Source organism: Varanus komodoensis, unplaced genomic scaffold (assembly GCF_004798865.1).
Source record: "Varanus komodoensis strain SLA01 unplaced genomic scaffold, ASM479886v1 scaffold8, whole genome shotgun sequence".
Lineage (NCBI taxonomy): Eukaryota > Metazoa > Chordata > Lepidosauria > Squamata > Varanidae > Varanus > Varanus komodoensis.
The window spans coordinates 472894-492074 of record NW_025336481.1 but is presented as its reverse complement, the minus strand read 5'-3'; the positions used below and the strand labels follow the sequence as shown (position 1 = coordinate 492074).

The 19181-nt window shown below is 63.1% G+C and overlaps 1 protein-coding gene across 1 annotated transcript; it reads right to left on the bottom strand.

The window, feature by feature from the left end:
* Positions 1-95: 95 nt before the first annotated feature.
* LOC123036278 (bactericidal permeability-increasing protein-like) lies at positions 96-18022 on the bottom strand. Its single transcript, XM_044455403.1, has 15 exons — positions 17886-18022; positions 16721-16835; positions 15757-15885; positions 14566-14721; positions 13015-13075; positions 9370-9433; positions 6525-6616; positions 5933-6109; positions 5301-5360; positions 4969-5136; positions 4780-4847; positions 4637-4679; positions 3461-3524; positions 1731-1807; positions 96-748 (listed from the first exon to the last, which is right to left on the bottom strand). Exons 1-15 carry the CDS (start codon positions 18001-18003, stop codon positions 707-709), a joined length of 1434 nt encoding a protein of 477 aa, XP_044311338.1. The 5' UTR covers positions 18004-18022; the 3' UTR covers positions 96-706.
* Between the last annotated feature and the right edge of the window lie 1159 nt (positions 18023-19181).

The window sequence follows — 19181 nt, the reverse complement described above, 5'->3', positions numbered from 1 at the left end:
CGGCCCCCCGAAGACTCAGGTGGGTTTTCATTTCGAGGAATCTGCCCTGTGGATTCCTCAGCAGACCGGTTTTCCCAAGTCATTTGGATTCGGCAGACCGTTTAAAAGCATTTTATGTAACATTACACAAATTTAGTCATAGAAACATACATAAAATAGACCAAAATGCATGTTTTCCCAGAGGCTGAAGTGTGAAAACCTGCCCTGTTTCAGGGGTTCTATATTTGTGTGTGTGTGGGGGGGATATATTTTCAGGAGTGCGGATTTGCACAATTCTGAATTTGCACAAGTGTGTATGAAAGCCGACGACGGAACAGAAGGTGCGACAGCCCATGAGCCATCCGTGGAATGGGCTGCACAGACCCCTGGTGCCCAGTCCCAGATTCTGGGTGCTCAGCCCCCCCCCCCACACACCGCGAACATATCTGTGGTTTCTTACCCATCTGTCTTACCCACCCTAAGATGAACATCGGCTCGCTTTGCCCTTTCCTGGAACGCCAAAATGGCATTTGGCCTCGCTTGTTCCGCACTACGTGTTTTCTTGAGGCCAAGACAGCATGCCAGCGCGAAGGGAGGGGACTGCCCCGCGGGATCCTTCCTCCTGCCCCCCTAATTCAGAACATAAAAGCAGCAGCAGCAGCAGCAGCAGCAGCAGCGAACACGCTACGGTTTGCCTTCCAATGTGCTTCACTCCTGCTTTGCCTCCTCACAGACGGTAGCGGATGTCGGCGCCAAAGACCAGGCAGTCCTGCGGAAAGATCCGACGCACAATGCTCGACTCCTCGGCCGGATGGCAGAAAAGCTCCCCCCCCCGCCCTGCCCCCCCCCCCCCCGGAAGGCTCCCTTTTAACCTGGAAAGCTGGACCGCAACCACATTGGGCCTTCCAGGGAAAAGCCAGCCGGCCCGGCGTGAGAGGGCACTGCGATGCGAGCACGGCGGAGGGAGCAAGCTCGCCTCTGCAGCCCCCTCGCCATTCCCCGCCGTGCTCCCGTGTCGGCTGGGTTTTCCTGCCCGGGATTTTCCCGGTGAAGTGCAATACTGGGCAGGCGAGGTGCTGAGAGGGGCTGGTGCCTCCGGCGTCTCGGGCCAAGCACAAGGCAAGGCTCCCTGCGTGGCTGTTGGCCGCACATCAGAGGGCCGTGCGTGGCCGCTGCCAGCCCTCACCGCCTCCAAGCCTCTCGGGGCAGGCCAAATACCTCCCTGTTTGTTTATGCGAGGAGCGTGGGGAGCAGAGGGGTGGTGGGAGAGCCCAGCATCCGGGAATTCTCACACGGCTCTGCCCTGCCCTCAGCTTTGAAGGCGCCACTCGCAAATTCCCAGATTTCCGCTGAGGCTTTCAGCTGTGACTGGATGTTTAACTGTTCGGCGTCAGCACTGAAGCGCAGGCTTTCTGCTGGTTGCAGTGGCTACTGGCGGGGGAGGCGACACCCGTACTCGGGGTCGAGACGGCAGCCCCTTCTTAGGCTGAAAAGGAGGCACCCAGGTGCAAAAGGGGCAGCGGCACCCACGCTCGGGAGCTGGCTCTGCCATGGGGGGGGGGGGTTGCCCCAGGCAGCAGGAGCATGCAGGTGGCAGCCAGGTGTGGGCAGAAAAAGCTGCGCACGGCACCGTGCCCCTTGCGGAGGGGCCCGCTGCCTTCGGGGGCAGGAAGGGGCTGCCCACACAGGACTGGGCCAGAGTGCTGAGCGCTCCCCCCGAGAAGTGTGCTCCTGCCGGCAAAGGCGCCCACCTGCAGGGGCTGGATGACGAGGTTGTGCAGCTGCAGATTGCCGGGAATGGGAAGCGGGAACCCCTCCGAGAGTCCTTCTGGAAGAGAGAGGCCACAGGCGTGAGAGGGACGCCCTGAGGCACCAGGGCGGAAGGGTGGGAGGCATTACGCATTTCTCTTGAAAATGCTGCCCCCCCCCCCCAGAATGGTGGGAAAGAGCCAAGCTGGCCGAGAACCGAAGCAGAACCCACGTGAGGGAAGGGGGGTCCCCGGAGACGCGGCTGGCTGGCAGCTCCACACGGCCGGCCACGGGGACGGCTGGGCAGCGGGGCTGCGCTGTCCCTTCGGGCCCTTTGCCACATTTCGCCATCGCTTTGGCAGGCCAGCCTTCCCCAACGCCGTGCCCTCCAGGTGTGCTGGCCTGCCAGAGACGGTGGGAGCGTGCAGGAAAAAGCGGGAAGACGTGGGTGCTGAGCCACCCTCAGATCGGGGTGGGGTGTCGTCGTGCTCCCGCCAGGTCCGAGCATCAATGCTCGCTCCTCTTGGCGGCTGCAAAGGGGCTCTACTTGAACCCTGGCAAGTATTCCTGAGGCAGCCCAAGCAGCTCAGCAAGGCTGGCGGCAGCCCCCCGTGCCCAGGTGCACCCCCCCAAATGTGCGCGCGCATGATGACACAGCTGGCAACGCCTGGCACAACCAGAGGGACTCCCTGCCCTGTCGCCCCCGGCTCCTACCTGCCCAGGTGCGGAATGCATCCCCCTCCCCGCAGGAGCCACTCTCTGCTGGTGGAAGCAGGCCAGTGCGGCCCGGGCCCCACGGGTACGGCTGGGAATGGGGCGCATCCCTGCCCCAGCCCTGGGCCCACCTTGGTGCTTCCCTGCCAGGCAGCCCGGCAGGCCTGGGGCATCGCCCCCCTCCACCCACAGAAGCCCACGGGCACCCGCTTGCCCCATAATCCGGACGGGCGGCAAGGGCCCTTCATGCTCTGCTGGGCTAGGAGGCGTTCCCATGTGCCCCCCACCCCACCCACCCTCTCCTCCTCTCCACTGGGATGCGACCGGCGGGCCCTTCACTCTTTCCCCCCGCCCCGCCAGCCCCCAAGCGAGGCTTGGCGAGCCCACGTGCTGCATTTCAGGCAAGATGCGCGGGGTTCAAATGCAGCCACGGCTTTCCTCACCCCTCCTGCCCCGTTTCCGGCTGGCTGCATGACTGGCCGGCCTCGCAGCGTCGTCGGGCCCGCTTAGTGTGGCAAGGGGAAGGGAACACGGGACGCGCCGGGAGGGCGAAGGGCTGTGGCACGTGCCCCGCAGTCAGGAGGCCCTCCTGCCCTCCAGAAATGCCACATGGTCACAGGGGCAGCGAGGGGCTAGGACTGGGGCTGGAGGAGGACCCCAACCAGGGCCTGCTTCCATGGGGGAGGTCCTCAGGGGCCTGGGCCCAGGACTGTGGCCCTCCCTCGGTCTCCGGTCGGGTCAGAAGGAGCTCCCAGTGCAGTCTCTGATCTCCTTCTCCCCAGACTGGAGTGCTGACCGGCTGTGCTGTCAAGGGCCTTGGTGGTGCAGGGACGGGGGGATCTCCTGAAGGCCTGTCCGTAATGGCCCGGCTCAGCAATTCCATATTCCAGGCCGTGGCTGCCCAAATGGAGTCTGTCCATCCCACATCTGGTCTGCCTTGGACTCTCCCTAGCAGGAGGGTCTCCTCTGGGGAGTTGCCCCTCCCATGAGGAGCCCCAGGCAGGAGCCTGGTCCTCACCGTTAATTCGGGGAGCCAGGATATCCGGAGCGTACATGTTCAGGACAGCCGTCATCAGAGGCACCTGCCCGGTCGGGAGAGACGACGGATGTCATTGCCGCATCGCAGGACGTGCACGGCCGTGTCTGCCACACCCAACGCCTCTCTAGGGGAGCCCCCCGGCCCTGCACCGGCCAAGCCCCGGCCAGGCTCACACGGTGCATCCAGCCGCAGTGGCGAAAGGGCCTGGAGAGGCTTGTCGGAACCCAGCCAAAGTGCTGCCTGTTCCGGGCTGCTGGGTTCAGAGGGCACGTCATGCCACCCCGGCGGATCACCGCGCGTGTGTGGACCTGACTGCCGGGTCCGTGAGAAACCCGCAAGAAGGACACGCATGCCGTGGCCCCATCCTGCTCTTGCCCCGCAGCATCAAAGAGTCGCGAAACAGGCAAGAGCTCCGTGGCCCCTTCCAGCCCGGTGTCCTTCCAGCCGGAGCTGTGCAGCCGGGTTTGTACTACAAGGACCACATCGGACAAGCTGGCCAGGGATGATGGGAAGAGCAGTCCAGGTCTCTGGAGGGTGCCAGGTGCCAGAAGGCACCTGTCGCTAGTAAATATTCTGTGAAAAGGCATTTCATCCCATTTCAGGGCCTGGAAGTTTCCCTCCCAGCCTCCTTCTCTGCTGCGTCGAGAAGCTGGCAGCAGCTGAGAGCCACTGGTGGACCCAGCTGAAGTCCGGCCAAGCGCAGGCCGGTGACCCAGGGCCAGTGACCTCGGGGCAGAAGCCACCCCTGTGACGTGGCCCTCCACGCTCCCGGTCCCGGCTATTAAACGCACCCGGAAGGCTGGATGGGGGCTCTGGGGAACTCTCCTCGGCCGGCCTTCCGCTCACGCAGGGCTGCCCCCGGTGGGAAGCACGCAAGCGGAACACCCATGCTCCCCAGTGACCGGCGCGCTCAGACGTGGCACGGGACTCGCCGCGCCGCTTCCTCCTGCGGGAGTTTGCCCAGGCCCCCTTCAAAGCCCTGGCGGCCCTCCCAGCCTGCGGGAAGAGGCCCTCCCTCCGAGCCCCCGGCCTCCCCGCGCTCGGCAGGGCCACGGGACGGCCGCCGGGCGCCCCGAGATGCGCGAGGGGCAGATGGCCCGGCCCGCGCCCGCCGGGCTGGGATCGCCACGCGGCGCGGCGCCGAAGGCCGCTTACGTTGAACGCCCCCACCTGCGAGCGCGCCAAGGAGAGCTCGATCCTGCGGGGAAAGAGAGAGAGCGGCTGGGTGCGCGCCCGCCAGCAGACGCGCCCGCCACGCCGCGCCCCGCGCCCCGCGCCGCGCCGCCGCCGCCTCGCACCTGCCCAGCTCCACGCGCGGGACGAGCCTGCCGGACTCCACCGCCAGCCGGACGGCGACGCTGCTGGACTGCGAAGCGAGGAGGAGAGGCGCGCTGAGTCCCGAGCGCCGCCGGGCCCGATCCCCACCCGCCGCCGGCCACGCGCGCCGCCAGCCGCCCGGCGGCGCCCCGAAGCTCGGCCCGACGTACTGCCTGGAGCAGGAACAAGGGCGCCTCCTGCGCGTCGGGGAGGATGGCCAGCGCCTGGATGTCGAGGGCCGCCGCCGCCCGCAGGGAGCCCCCGTCGACGGTCACGAGCGGGGCCGAGGAAGGCGTGATCCACAGTTTCATGGGCGCGTCGGGGTACAGCTTCTGCAGCTGGGCCGAGGGGAAGCAAGGCAGGTCTCCAGGGCGGCCAGGAGGGGGAGCAGGCCCCGGCCCCTGCCCCAGGTGCTGCTCTGAGCCCGAGTCTGCACAGGGGTGACCCATGAGCACCCCCACCCTTTTGAGGGGGCGGGCAGCTCTGCCCAGGTGGCACGCACCTGTGGGATGAAGCTCTGAAAGGAGGCCGTGTTCAGCTGGACTGGGGCATCTCCGGGGATCTGCAACCAAAGAGCAGACCGTTCTTCGCGGCCTGAGCAGCCGGGAGTCTTGCAGCTCCTCAAAGGATGGCGGATTGGCCTGGGCGCAGGTAATGGTGCCCACGCCGTGGCATCCGTCGGCCCCCTCCTGGAATAAGGCTAGCCACGGAGACTCGCGGGACTCCACCGCAGCCGTGGAGTTGGCTTCGATGCCAGGGCTGTCCCATGGAACATGGGGGTATTTTAAGCAGAACGTGGGTCTTTTAATCAGGCTCAGAAGTGGCATGTCCTTCCCTCATGCCAGGACGAATTGCACATGAAGCTGAGAGCAATTGTGGGAAGAATCGTGCGCGGCAGCACAAACTCTTCAAAGTGCGGGAGGAGGGGGAAACAGTGCCTCTGAGCATGTGGCGCAAAGCCACGACGACACTGGCCAAAGCTTCTTTTGCTGTGTTGACTGCGTGCTTAGGTCTTCCCGGAAACGTGGATGGGACAGGACACGGCAGTGGCACCCCTTGGTCCCTGTGCCGCCGCCAAGGCAGCCCCGGGGCCCCCATTTCCAGGCCGGCACCGCCTCCCCGCTTGCCCTTTACCATGTCGCTGGTGATCTCGAACTTCGGCCGCCCTGCCTGGTAGAAGACCTCGGCGGCCTGGCTGAGGAAGTGACTGGAGGTTGCCAGGTAGACCATGCGGCTCTGTTCGGCCGGGAAGCACAGGCGAGGCGGTGAGGCCGGAGCAGCAGCGGGCCCAGAGCTGGAAAAGAATTCGCCCTGCAGGAAGCGAGTCAAAGGGGAGAGACGGTGAGTGACTTGGCCTGATCTTCAAGCGTTTGGGAAACACCGAGCGGGGAACCGTGTGCGTCCCACTTCCTGCTTCTCGCGAGCCGCTGCTGCACCGATATCCCATCTTTTGTCCTCCAAGGCAGCTCTCCATTCCGTCCTGACAACAAGAACCCTGCAAGGTAGGCTAGGCGGAGAGGCAGGGAGTGCATCAGCTCCCGAAGCAAGGTCTGCAAACACATCTCCGTGCAGGAAGAGGCATGAGCACCTTTTTGGGGTCTAGCAGCTTGTGTCCGCCTGTTTTAAGCCCCCTCCAACGTGAGGGCCGAATGGTCAGAGAAAGCAGTGCTCCTCATGAGCCGAGCACTGCAGGGACCCCCGTCCCAGAGAAGGTAGTTTGCCCTACCTTCAGGCCGATGTCTAGGGAATTCAGTGTTGTGAGAGGAGGGCCGACCAGGGAGAAGTCCACGCCAATCGCCTTGTCGATCATTGCTCTGACTGAAACCACACAAGCGGACAAGAAACACAATCAAAGCCGAGTCTGGGCAGGGGGACCACCACGCGGCAGGGCTGAGGGCCACTGCCAGCTCCCCAGAGAGCGTTGGCTCCAGCAGGCCGGAAGGAGAGTCATGCTTAATAAGGATGACAAGGAAAGTATTTGGAGGAAGACAGACGTCAGTTGCTTCAGCACAAGTGACTCAAGTGTTTCCCAGTGGGAAAGAGAAGCCAGAGGTGCTGCGGGAAGCGGAAGGCCGATCTCCTGGTCGCCCCGCCTGAAATCAGGGAGGCAGTGGGCGGCCCGCCGAGCGGACACCCCCACGGTGGCTGCCCTGCTGTGCAAGCTCAGCACGGATGGCTGCTGGCTGCGCCGTGGGCTGCTCCGTCAACAGCCCACCCACCGTGGCTTCTCCGTGGCGTGGTTTCCCCGGATGGGCAAGCCCTCCCGCGGGGTGCATGGCCAGTGAAAGCAGCGTATTGGGCTGAGAGGGGGCAGGAGAGAAGCCGGGAAGCCCCCGGCCGTTCTGCACCCATTTAAAGTAATTGCAAGGGGGGGAGCGCTTGCGATGGTGCGTCTGGACAGCAGGAGGGGATGAGCCGACATGAGCTGGAGAGGAACCGTGGGACCAGCGATCCGGACCTGCACTCATGGCCCCACCCTTGGTGAGGCTGGCCCCTCAGGCGGACGCCGTTGCCCTCCGGGCGCTTCCAAGTTGTCCAGCTTGTTTTGTTCTCTGGTTGTTTGGAGTGAGGGAAACCTGGTCTTAATTATAAATTGCAACAAACTGGAACAATCCTCATGCAAAGATAACCCCCTTCCTGCCGCAGCCGCCCACGCCACCATTTGCTCAGCTGAGAGAGAGAAGCTGAGAAACGCCAACCATCAGAAAAGCCTCGGGTGAAGCTCGTGTTTTTCCTCCACAAGGAAAGCAAAAGAAGATGCCTCGGCGTGGCGGCAGGTTCAGCCGCGTCAGAAGGATCGCTCTGGCCCAAGGCATGGCGCTCAGGCCACGGCGTGGCGAGGCCTGGCCGGACAGTCCAGCCGTGCTTCCCCTTGCGCCCCGTCTGCGTTCGCCACGTGCAGGGAAGAGCCCTCTCAGTCCTGAACTCGCCTTTCCAGCATGATCGCCCCAGGCTGGGAAAAGGCGCAGCCCAGGGGCCCTCGTCCCCACGACTCGCATTCTGGGGGCTGCAAAGACGTGGCGGACAGAGCACAGTCCAGGGGCAGTCCAAGCCCAAGCCCAAGCGCCCCTCAGTTACGGATGTGCAGACCACCTTTGCAGCCCCACCCTGCCCCACCCATGTGGCGATGAGAAACAGAGAAGCAGGGCGAGTCGGAAGAGGGCTCCCGGGCCATCTAGTCTGACCCCCTGCTCCAGCCGGCTCCGCTCATGACATGCCCACCATGTGGACTTCCAGTCTATCCTTGAACACCCGCACCGATGGGGCCTCAACGACCTCCCGTGGAAGCCCATTCCACATCCTCGGGGTCCTGACTGTCAGGAAGTGCTTCCTGGCATCTAAACGGAACCTGGGCTCCCTGAGCTTGGCTCCCTTGGAGCGTGTCCTGCCTTCCTCTGCAGGGGAGAACAGGTCTCTCCCCACCTCCGTGTGACACCCCCTCACATACCTGTGTGTCGCCAATTAGGGCATGGAGAGTTGATTTTGAAAGCCCACCTGCCCTGGGGGAACAGGCGGGGTAAGAAAGGGGTGCTGCAGGGTAGAAGCGGAGGGTGTGTCTGGCAGGACCCCCCCCCCCCGGCAACATACTGCCCCCGCCCCCCCCAGGCCTCCAGTCTGCTTCCCCACAGGAGCACGATGCCTGGGGCCTGGTGTGTAGCTCTCAGCGCGTGCCTTCCAGGGCACCCCTGCCTGTAACTTCCACGCCTCCAGGTGCGCCACCCGCAGGGATCCAAGCATTCCGCCAGTGCCGCAGGTCCCACGGGTGGGCCACAGCCCCACTCCAGGTGAGTCACACCCCCGCCGCTTCGGTGGCAGCTTCCAGGCCGGAATGGATAGGAAGGAGGCAGGCAGAGAAGGGGGAAGAAGGAAAGCAGGCAGAACAAATTCAAGGCTGCCACTCGGGGGGAAAGCGAGGTTGTGCACTGGGAATGGATAGTGAGGACAGAATTCCTGTACCGCCTTTCTGAAGACAACCAAGGTCGTTTGCAATGATTTCAGAAAATTAAACAAAAGCATTAAAAGCAATTTAAAAAGCTGCAATTGCGGACCAGCGTGTCGGCCTGAGTGCAGAAGAGCTTTGAGCACTGGGCTGGTGCAGCCAGAGGGTGGCAGTGCAGCTGCTACATTTGGCACTAGGGGAGCTTCCGGATCCTCGCCCCCCCCCCCCCGTGCCCCCGAGTGTGGGCCCTCCCCAGAACCTCCTTTTCTGGGAAGCCCTTTGTGAGCTGTCAGCCATGACCACAACGTACAGCATGGGAATCCTTCTCCTGGTCTCCCCCTCCCTGTCCTGCATTTTACGGGGCAGAACTCCGAGCAGGCGGATGGGGCTGCAGGCACCATCAGAACGAGCGCCTGGCCCAGCCGGAGGCTGGAAAGGGCCTGAAGGACCTTGGGATTCCTCCCCGCAGCCCCAGGTCGGCGACCGCTCGGAGTCTCCCGTCCCACCTGTTTCTGAGCCCAGGTCTGAAGTGGGCAAGGACTAAGGCGTGTTCTCGGAAGGGGACGTTGCTCTTCACCTGCCCAGGGGCCTGTTGCAACCGTTACCTGTCCGCCCCTTGACTGCTCCTTACCTGGCAGAGACTGTAGATGCGGATGCACTTTGAGTTCCACCACTTTGGTCACCACTTCACAGACCTGAGAAGAGAAGGAAGCAGGCAAGCGACTTACTTCCCGGGTGCCCCGTGGCTCAGCTCCGCACGCCCACATTCCCACACCCCCCTTTTCGTGGCAGGGTGGCCCTCCACATAATCAGTCCGAGTGGAAGTGCAAATCAAACAGCTGGTAAACGGAGCACCTTCCCTTTTCTCCAGCCCTTCTTGCATCACCAAACGCGGCCAAACCGGCGAGCCCGATTCACCCCTGTGGCCGCCTTGCGGCTTCCCCCGTGGCCCTGCACCGCCCCCTCTTCCTGCACCTCGCACAGGGGAGCGGAAGCCAGGAGCCCCCGTTGCCCTCGGCACGGGGCAGGTGGTCCGGCCACGCTCAGAGACACGCCCCACTAACATGGGGCTGAGAAAAGAGCAGGAAATCGGAGGCTGTGGATTTCTGCCCTGGCTTGGGAGAAACCTGCCGAGCCCCTTTGACTCGTGGGTGCCGGAGCTCGTGCGCGGAGTACCTGATGCTGAGCTGCGCCACTGCGCAGACGCCCAGCCACCACCAGAGGACGCGTGTGTCCATTTCAGCCTTTCTTGCATTCTTGAATCTGCACGGGTGGCCACAGGATCTGGGGTGGCCAGTGCGGGCTGCAGCCAAGGGCCCTGCTGGTGTGCGACTGGAGGGGCCACCCAAGAGCCCCCCCGGCCTCCCGGGCTTTGGCCGGGGCTGTGGAAGCGCCTCGCCAGCGGGCTGAGCTCCATTTTGGAGCACGGACCAACAGTGGGAGGGGCAGGAGGCAGAAGGGGCCAGGCAGGCCGGAAAAGCAAAGTGGAGCCACATATTTTGGCTGAATGCATTTCTTTAATCAGTTAAGCTACTTTCTATCCCGCCCAGCAGCTGGAGCTCCCTGGCCAGAAACTGAGCCTTCGCAGAGGCACTTCCGCCTTTCGGACCGGGGGAAACGCTGCACAACAGTCGGGGAATTGCGGAATAGGCAGTGGCTGCAGGAAAGAGGGCCGAGCCGGGGAAAGGGGGCAAGGCCACGTGAGGAAGCCCGAGGGCCGTCTCTGCCCCCAGTTCTGCACCCTGGCGCAGCGTCTCGCTCCTCGCTTGACCTGGGTTCGGCTTCGAGGGCTGCAGCTTCAGCTTGACCCCTTATGGGTATTGTGAAGCATTCGTTCATGCCGCCCTCGTGTGCCGCTGCAAATGCCAGTTTGGCAGAGAGGGTCCTCGCGGAGGGGGCGGCCAGAGGGAGGGCGGCCGCCGAGGGCCACACGCTTCTGTGCTCCAGGGGTGCCGGGCCTCCTTCCCTCCCAGCCGCGCAGAAAAAATGCCGACGGTGGTGCAGCAAAGAGGAAGGAGGATCGGGGGAGCGGATGCCGCTGTCGTCCCTCAGAAATAAAAAGCCTCCGGAGAGTCCGGATGGGTCAGAAAAGTCACCCCCAAGTTCCTTAAAGGGGAAGCATCAGAGCTGTAAAGATGTGTTAGCACATCAGCTAACCTAATTTTGCCAGGGGTCAGACTAGATGGCCCCGGAGGCCCCTTCTGACTCGCTCTGTTTCTATGTTTCTAATTTATGGAAGCATCATTGAAAAAGGAATGACCTGGCGGCGGGCCAGGAGGAAAGGAGGGCGGGGCAGGAGCGAGCGAGCGGCTCCTTTGGCAGGGAGGCTGTTGCTTGATCGGATTTCCTGGACAGTCCAGGCAAGGATTCGGCCGAGCGATTCCTGGTGCGTTTCCCTGCAGTCCTCCCTCCATGGGCTGGGCAGATCTCACTCACCCACCCCAGATTCCAGCAGGGAAGGCTCCCCGGCCAGGGCAGCACCGGGCCCCTGTGGGGCACAGGGCCGTTTGGGCCAGCACTCTGCTTCCTCTCCGAGGCCTTTGGGGCCGCCACAGGCAACGGGTGCAGGTGACCACGCTCCCGGCAGCTCCGCTCGAGAGGTGCCCTGCCTCTGAACAGGGGCGTGCCAAAGTACCACCCCCAGGCCTCCGGGAATTGCTCGTGACTTTCTGGCACGGATCGGGGCCCCAAATGCTCCTCCTCAGACCTCACGGAGCCCCGGTTGAAGCTGAAGCCTTACGGTGAAGAAGCAGCCCCCGAATTCATGGCCCGGGGCAGGTGCAGCCCTGGAGAGGCAGTGCAGGGCTCCCAGCTCCCTGTGACCCAGTGCCCCCCGAAACCCCCGGGCCAGCCCCCCTGTGCCCAGAGGGGTCGCAGGGCCGCCCTCAGGCCAGGCTGCAGGGGACTGGTCTAGTGTGCTCCAGCCCCGGCGCCTGCAGCTGGGCATTGGCGAAAGACCCGGCCCCTCGGGAGACTGAGTCCAGGGCCCCGAGGGCGCCGGGTCCGGCCAGCCTGACCGTGGCCACACGCTTCCGTCCGCTCCCGGTCTGGCGCGGCTGCTCGCTGCAGCAGCAGGCAGGCCGGGTTTGCACAGCGCGGGAATCCACACTCGGGGCACGGTGCGGGTCGAGGGTGGGGTGCCGTTGAGCCATGCGCTCGGGCAGAAACGTGGATTGCTGAACCGAGCCAAGATAACCAGCCGTGGCAAACAGCCCGCTGCTCACAACCCTGCCACGAACAGGGCAGCTTCCGCACTGTAGGATCCCGGTGCATGGGCCGTGGCTGGTGACCTCGGCTCAGTTCAGACCACACAACTTCAGCACCCATCCGTAATTCAGCAGCAGCCCCTGCTCAGCTCCTGGGGATGGGCTTTTTGTAGTCTGAACCCAGCCCTAGGCAACCCATGGTGTTGCTTGCTGGTGACCCTTCTCGGGAGCTGATCCGTGGCAGAACCTGGTCGTGCCCCGGCCCCGGCTAGCCCACGAAGAGCAGCCAGGGGTCTGTGGTGCTCACCCTTGGCTTCCTGCAGCCCACAGTGAGTGCGGCATGACCTGGCATTCCTTTGTGGGTTCACCAACCTCCAAGACAAGCCATGGGTGATCAAAGCGGCCATGTTGCCCTCAAACAAGCCACCCTTCAGGAAGGGGATCCAGGTTCACAGGACGTGGCAGCCCACTGTGGCTTGTCACCCACTGTGTTGGAGATTACAAGAGCGTAGCCGGCTGGAACTGGGGTCAGACTAGATGGCCCTGTGAGGCCCCTTCTGACTTGCTTCCTGTGTTTCGAATGGGTCATCAGCTGGCGATTCAAAGGCCAAGGAGAAGGGGAGTCCCCAGTGCCCCTCCGGACTGCCATGCAGAATCAGAGGCAGCCGAAAGAGGCCACCCCCTCCAGTCCCAGGCCAGGAGCCCCAGGAGAACATGGCCAATCATCTCAGAACACCCTGCGCGATCTGGCAGAGCCAGCGGGAAAACGTCCCTCCGGTCCACTTCCTAGCATACGTTGGCTAGCAGGCAACCAAGACGGTCTCGGTCTGGGGGCCAGACTAAAATGAGTCCGGAATGCGTCGTGTCCAGAAGAACCAGCCTTTGTCTCTCCTGAATCGACTCCCAACTGATCCATCAGCGTTTTGCCCCAAGCTCCAGCGTTGTGGAAACACCGCCTCCCAGCCGGCTCTTCCCACACCAGCCGGGCGTCACACGCCGCACTCCTCGCACCCTTTGCTGGCCAGCTTCCTCCCACTCGGAGGGAAACAAAGGGGCCTTCGAGTCCTTACCTGCTCTTCTAGTGCCCTTTTGACGTCCTCCGTCACGTCTTTGAGGAAGACGCTCAGCGAGCTGCGGGGACAAAGGCCGTGCGTGATTCGTGTGTGCGGCACAGCGGCTCCTTGCCACCTCTTCCGGGGGGAGCAGCCGTCTGGTCGCTGCTGCAGCGAGAATGGCAACGCATCTCGCTCTGTATTGGGCACGGGATTGAGGGAGAAACCCTGGTAAAACTTGGAGTTAGCAGGAAGTGAAATGCAAAAGGTGCAGTCCAGAGTTTCACGGTTCGGTTCTGCACCTGTCAGCTCAGAAGTAAACCCCACTGAGCAATGGGACTTGCGTCCAGACCGGTGTGTCTACAGTGCAGTAAATCAACACCAGCATGCGTTCGCTTGGCATATCTGAGCAGATCAGTACCGCTGGTGCCAAAGGAAACTGCTGCCATGATTTAAGCCTCATCGAATAAAATCAGATTTCTTGATTAGTTCTAACTGGGCTATTTCGAGGTCTCTGCCTTTGAGATTCTTCCAGTAGAGAATTAGTTTCTGCTCAGCGGTCAAGTAGGAACTGGAAGGTTCTCTCATGGGTTTTGGAATGTGGCCTTTTCTGATATAAGGTCTGGAGCCCTTGACCTCTTGCATACAGGCTGCCTGGTGGAAGGGATTCTGGTTCACCGTCGGCACATCCAGTGGCCTCCCCATGCTGTCCGAGGGGTCACGGGATTCTCTGGAGAAGCATCGCCAAGATCCTGAGAGCTGGGGTTCTGGAGGCGACCCCCCCCCCCGCACCCAACCGCCTTCCCGAGGTTGCACAGGCACTTCGGAGGGGAGCAGAAGGGGCGTGCTGGGGTGCGCCAGGGGAGGAGGCAGGGGCCATGGGCTTTGGCTGGTTCCCAGGCCGATCCCGGTGGGTATCTCAGCCACCAGTCAGCTGGGGGAAGGGGAAGGGGAAGCCCAGCATGATGAAGCAGCAACACCTGAGCTGGCAGCAAGCCAGCAGTGGAGGAACCCCACCCTGCCCGCGCATCAGCCCTGCAGCACAGGTGGCAGCGAGTAACTCGGGAACCCATCGTCTGTGGGGAGGATTCCCAGAGCATCTCCCTCTTCCGAGAGCCACCTTCCTCTCCACATCCTTTCGTAACGCTAAAACGTGGAAGGAAGATGCTTCCTATGTGCGATTTTCATCCAAAGCCAAACCGGGCCCCGGGCACCGGGCGGGGCGGGGGCTCGGGGGTCTCCCACTCAGCAGGCCCGCTTCCCCGGTGTGCGTGGCTGCTTGCCTCCCCCTCCCCTCGGCCAGCGCGCCTGCGAGCGGGAGGGCATGGCGTCTCCCGCCCTCCCTCCCTCCTCACCAGTGCCACCACTGGCCAGGCAGGCGAGCGCGATGTGGCGGAGGGAAGGCGGAGGGGACGCTTTGCAAGGGCCTGACTCTGCAACCTTGGTGCTGCCCCGGAGCCGGTGGGTGAATGGCCCAGGCGCTTAGGGCAGGGTAGGTTCAGCGGAAAGAGGGAGAGGGCGGGCGGGCCATCCTCAGCCCCCGCCCCCCCCCAAAAGCCAGGTAACTACCTCTGGCGGCTGGAAATCTTCATGCGGATCTCTGACACCTGGGTGATGCAGTACGAGATGGCAGCGGTCAGCTTCCCAGAAGAGTCGACACCCAGCCGCGGTCTGACGAAGACGGAAATGCCCTCGATCTCCACGGACAGGTGGCCGCTAGCTCGGCTGCAAAGGCACAACCAGCGCAGCATCACAGCTGCCCCCCCCCCCGCAGCCTGGCAGGCGGTTGATCGGGAGACCTGAGGCCTCCTCCTGCAGGCAGGGAACGGGCGGCTGCAAGCCCGTCCCCCACACTCCTTCCAGGCCAGCCCGCTCGGGACGTGTCCGGATCTGCCCGCCAGCCGCCCGCTTTCCTGCCCTGCTCCAAATTAAACTGCGTGCGTCAGTGTGAACTCTGCAGTGGCCGGACGACGCGTCCCAGCATGGAGTCTACCCCACCGCCGTGCCCACCAGTCGCCCCTCGCCACAGGAAGGGGGGTCCCCGGGCAGGACAGAATGGGGGCCAGCCTGGCGTGCCTAGCAGACTTTGGAGCGCCAGGGTTCAGAGTCGGAGGTCTTCAGAGGTGGGGTGGACCCACCCGGGAGTGAATAATGCACACCGGGCCTCCCCCCACGGGGCATCTTGGTGCTCCCCCAGGAGTCCTCTGGGGCTTCCGTCCACTTGCAAACAAGAAATAGCTGGGCACAGAACACGCATTTCCCAGAGGGCAACTGCTGCCCAAGAGCCTCCGCCTGAGGCAGGCCCGGGCATCGCGCTTTCGAGGCCTCTTGTGCACCCAGGCACAGGGGGTGCTGGGGGGCAGCGTTCGCTCTGCAGCAGCCTGAGCTCTGGGTTAGAGACACCGAAGCTTAAAATCAGACGGAAGCCAGAGAGGGCGTGGAGCCCGGCCTCGGGGCCCCGGCACACTTCTTGCGCCTGTTCGGTGGAGCAAGGTCCCGGAGGACAGGACGGCCCGCCCGTTAAGCGCACACGTGTTGATGTGCGTGCGTGATGCTCTGGGCAAGCGCTTTCTCCCCAGCAGCGATGCGCGGCCCTCCTCTCGGCCCCCTGCCTGTTACCAGGGCTACCGGGGCTCAGACCGCGCGCAGCCGGCCAGACCGGGTGCTGCCGCGCACGAACGCTCGGCCGACTCGGCTCCCCTGGCCCGCCTGGCAGTGCCGGCAGCCTCGGAGGCGGGGGGGGGGGCTTAGCACACTCACGCCAGGAAGCTGTCCACCCGCCACAGTCCTCTCAGCTCTGCGAAGGCATCGAAGATGGAGACGAGGAGCCCCACCCTCTGGAGCGGAGTAATCCTCGCCTTGGGCAGCTGGAAGTCGTGGATGCTCAGCCTGCAGGAGGGAGACGGGGCGTCGGCGTGGGGCTCGGGGCACCGGGGAGGGTCGCCTGCTGCATCGGGCAGAGCCGCCTTGGCCTCGGAGGCGCACCTCCCTAGGATGGGGCCCGCGGGCTAAAGGGGGCAGCTGAACTCGGGGCCTCAGCTGCGGGGCTGGATAGAAACAGAGCTGATGACGACCGTGAGGAGGACGACCACGACGACGGCCGGGTGCTGCCAGGGGATCCCACCGCTTTTGGCGCCCCACAGTGACGGGAGTCCCGAAAGGGTCCGATCTGCCTTGCAAACACACAAGGACTGGTCTTCTTGGCACTCTGCGGTGCTCTGGACGCCATGCGTGTACATGGATGCGTACGTGTACGTAAAAGCTTATTGTTGGAGGCCACTCAGCGGGCCGGGCCTCATGAGGAGCCACCCGGCCATCCTCCCTGGACCGGGACCCTAACCCTGGCAGGGTGCGTGGGGCAGGGAAGGAAGCGGAGGCACGGCCGTGCACTGGAAAACAACCAGGGCTCTCGCTGGCGCCCAGGCTGAGGCGCCCAGGAAATGCCAGAGCCTTTCAGCACCGGGCCAACTTGATGCAGGGAGTGCGGGCCAATGGGCCACTCAGTCCCCATGTCTGGAGTCAACTGCAATCCCTCCGACCTTGGAACGGCAGCCCCACATCGGGCCCCTTTGCAGTAAGTCCGCTTGGACAACCGCGGCTGGGAAGAGCCGTATCTTGGCTTTCACTTGTCCAGGCGCACACGCACGCACACCCGTGCAAGCAGAGCGCGAGAGCAGTCGGGCCATTCTTCTCATCAGGATTCGTTCTTCACGAAGGGTCTTACCTATGGAACTTGTACTGCACTTCTAAACCACGTATGATTTTGACCTTCCCCGTGACATCGGGCAGTCTCGTCTGGCTCAGCTCTTGCTGCAGGAGGGCGACCCCCTTCTGGAGGCCTGGGACAAAGCAGAGGGCAAGAGGCGCTGTCGGGGCACTGGCTGCGTGGCGGGCGCAAGAGTGGGCAAGGCCTTCCCCGTCCCCGCACACGCCCCAGCGCTTCCCGACTGACCACCCAGCTCGACGCGCGGCTTTCCACACTTGTCCCGGCCGTCGGGGGAACAAGAAAGGCGCCGTGAAAACTGCCCAGCTGACTGCGAAGTGCAGCAGTGGCCTGGCCGCTGCGGACACCCGGAGGGGGCCGGCCGACTGGCCCCTCTGCCCTCCCCGAGGGCAGCTGCTGCACCTGCCTCTGCCGACGGGGCCGGCCGGACCCAGGGGAGGAGGCGGGCACAGAGGAGCGGCCCCCCGCGGCTGCACCTGCGCCTGCAGCAGATGGGCCTCCGGGCCCTCGGCGGCTGCCCGCCCGTGCCGGGCCCGGGCTCGCCTTTGCTTCCCTCGTCGCTTCCAGCGCCCTGCACCTAGCCCCCTGAAGCACTGCAGGTGACCCATCGAGAGGTACATCTGCACTCCACAACACAGACAATTTCCCCACAGAGCAATGGGGGGATGCTTGAAAAATACAAAGTGTCAAAGGCCCCCCCTTGGGCCCCCACACCCTTTTGTCTGAGTGTTGGCAGGTTCTTCCCCTCAGAAGGGGCTCCTGTGTCTGCAGGTGCCATCCGATCCTGCCAAAAGATAAACAAGTCAGCAGGGCTTCTCTGGCATCTTTTAAAATGTACTAAAAGGACACGCACAACCGGGAGCCTCCCAGCTTGGAGGTCCCAGGATCTTGGAGCAGGGCTCCAGACACACACAACCGGGAGCCTCCCAGCTTGGAGGTCCCAGGATCTTGGAGCAGGGCTCCAGACGTGGCAGCTCCCCGCCTCACAAGGCTTGCAGAAGCTATCTTTTTACAGAGAGATAGCAAAAACTTCAGAAAATGTACTGAGACTCCAAGCCAAAGAGCACTTCTATCTGAAGTAGAACCCAGCAGGTGCGAGTGATCGCTCAGGAGGGAGACGTGAGAACCAGAAGCAGAACAGGTCTGGCATGCCCCGGACTCCTACCATACTCGAGGCCTTTGGTCGTGATCCTGGCCATGACCGCAGGGCTTCTGTCCTCCTCGGCCAGCACCAACCCGAGGCAAGTCAGCACCCAAAGCAGGATCCGGCGACATTCAGCCATGCTCACGGCCTTTGGAAGTTCAGAAAACTCTGCTCGAGCTGCTGTTTATATGCTTTTCGAAGGGGGAGTAAAACCGAGCAGCCAAGGGAAAGCCAGAAATAGCGATCATGTTGTCCCTGGCTAGCGGCACCATTGCATAATGGCTTTTGGTCCCAGCGGCCAGTACTTTCCCTGCTTCCTCTGGAGAGCCTGGAAGCGATCCTGGCTATTTGGTGGTGGGCAGAAAAAGCTCTGGGGGGGGGGGGTGGGGGCACTTCTTTTCCTAGAATCACAGGATCATAGAATAGCAGTTGGAAGGGGGCAAGAAGGCCAAGGGTCCAGCCCCCCGCTCTGTGCATGGGAATTCTCATTCTGCATCTTCCAGGCTGTGCCCTGGCACCGCGCACAGGAATTTTGCTGATCAGGAAAGCTGCGTCTCCTGTTCCTCTTTGGAGAAACGATCCCAAACCATTCTGCGGATTTGTATGCAAAGGTGCCATCGTAAAGCCCATGTGCCGCTGACACAGTTTGGGTTAACAAAAACGGTTCATGGGAGTTCTGACCCCGAGGCCCTCTCTGCAGATAGTTGTGGGGGTGGGACTGGAAAAGGAAAAATGGAGAACTACGGTGTATTTGTATGTGTGTGAACTGGCTTGGTCATCAGATGGCTGCACACCCCGGATATTGGGGAAGGCCGGCGCTCCCCGTAGCCCTCCTGCTCTTGCTGGAGTCTTCCTGGCCGCTGTCCTCCGAGCCTTCCAGGACATGGTGCCAAGAGCCAGGTTTAAACACCCAACTCTCTAGCGAGCCTAAGGAAAATGCCCTTTCACTTCAGCAAGGGAGCCCGGACAGCCTAGCGACGGGAGTGCTGGACTGGGCCCGGCGGAAGCGCCACTTGGCCACAAGGCGCCCGGGGTGACCTTGGGCCCGTCCCCGACTCTCAGCCTAATCCACCTCACAGGGGTGTTGCTGAGAGGAAGAGGGTTATGTCTGCCACCGTGAGTTCCTTGAAGCAAAAAGGGTGAGACGGAAACGTAGCAAACTAACAAGCGAGAGCGCTGTAGCCGTTCAGTGCTATTGAAACATAATAATTCCACGCGCACACGCATAATCGTTCCTGCAGCAAAGGCGTGATAGGAAAGGCACCCTCACTGGCACCTGCCAAGCTGCAAAGCTCACAAGGGGGAAGGTGGACGGCA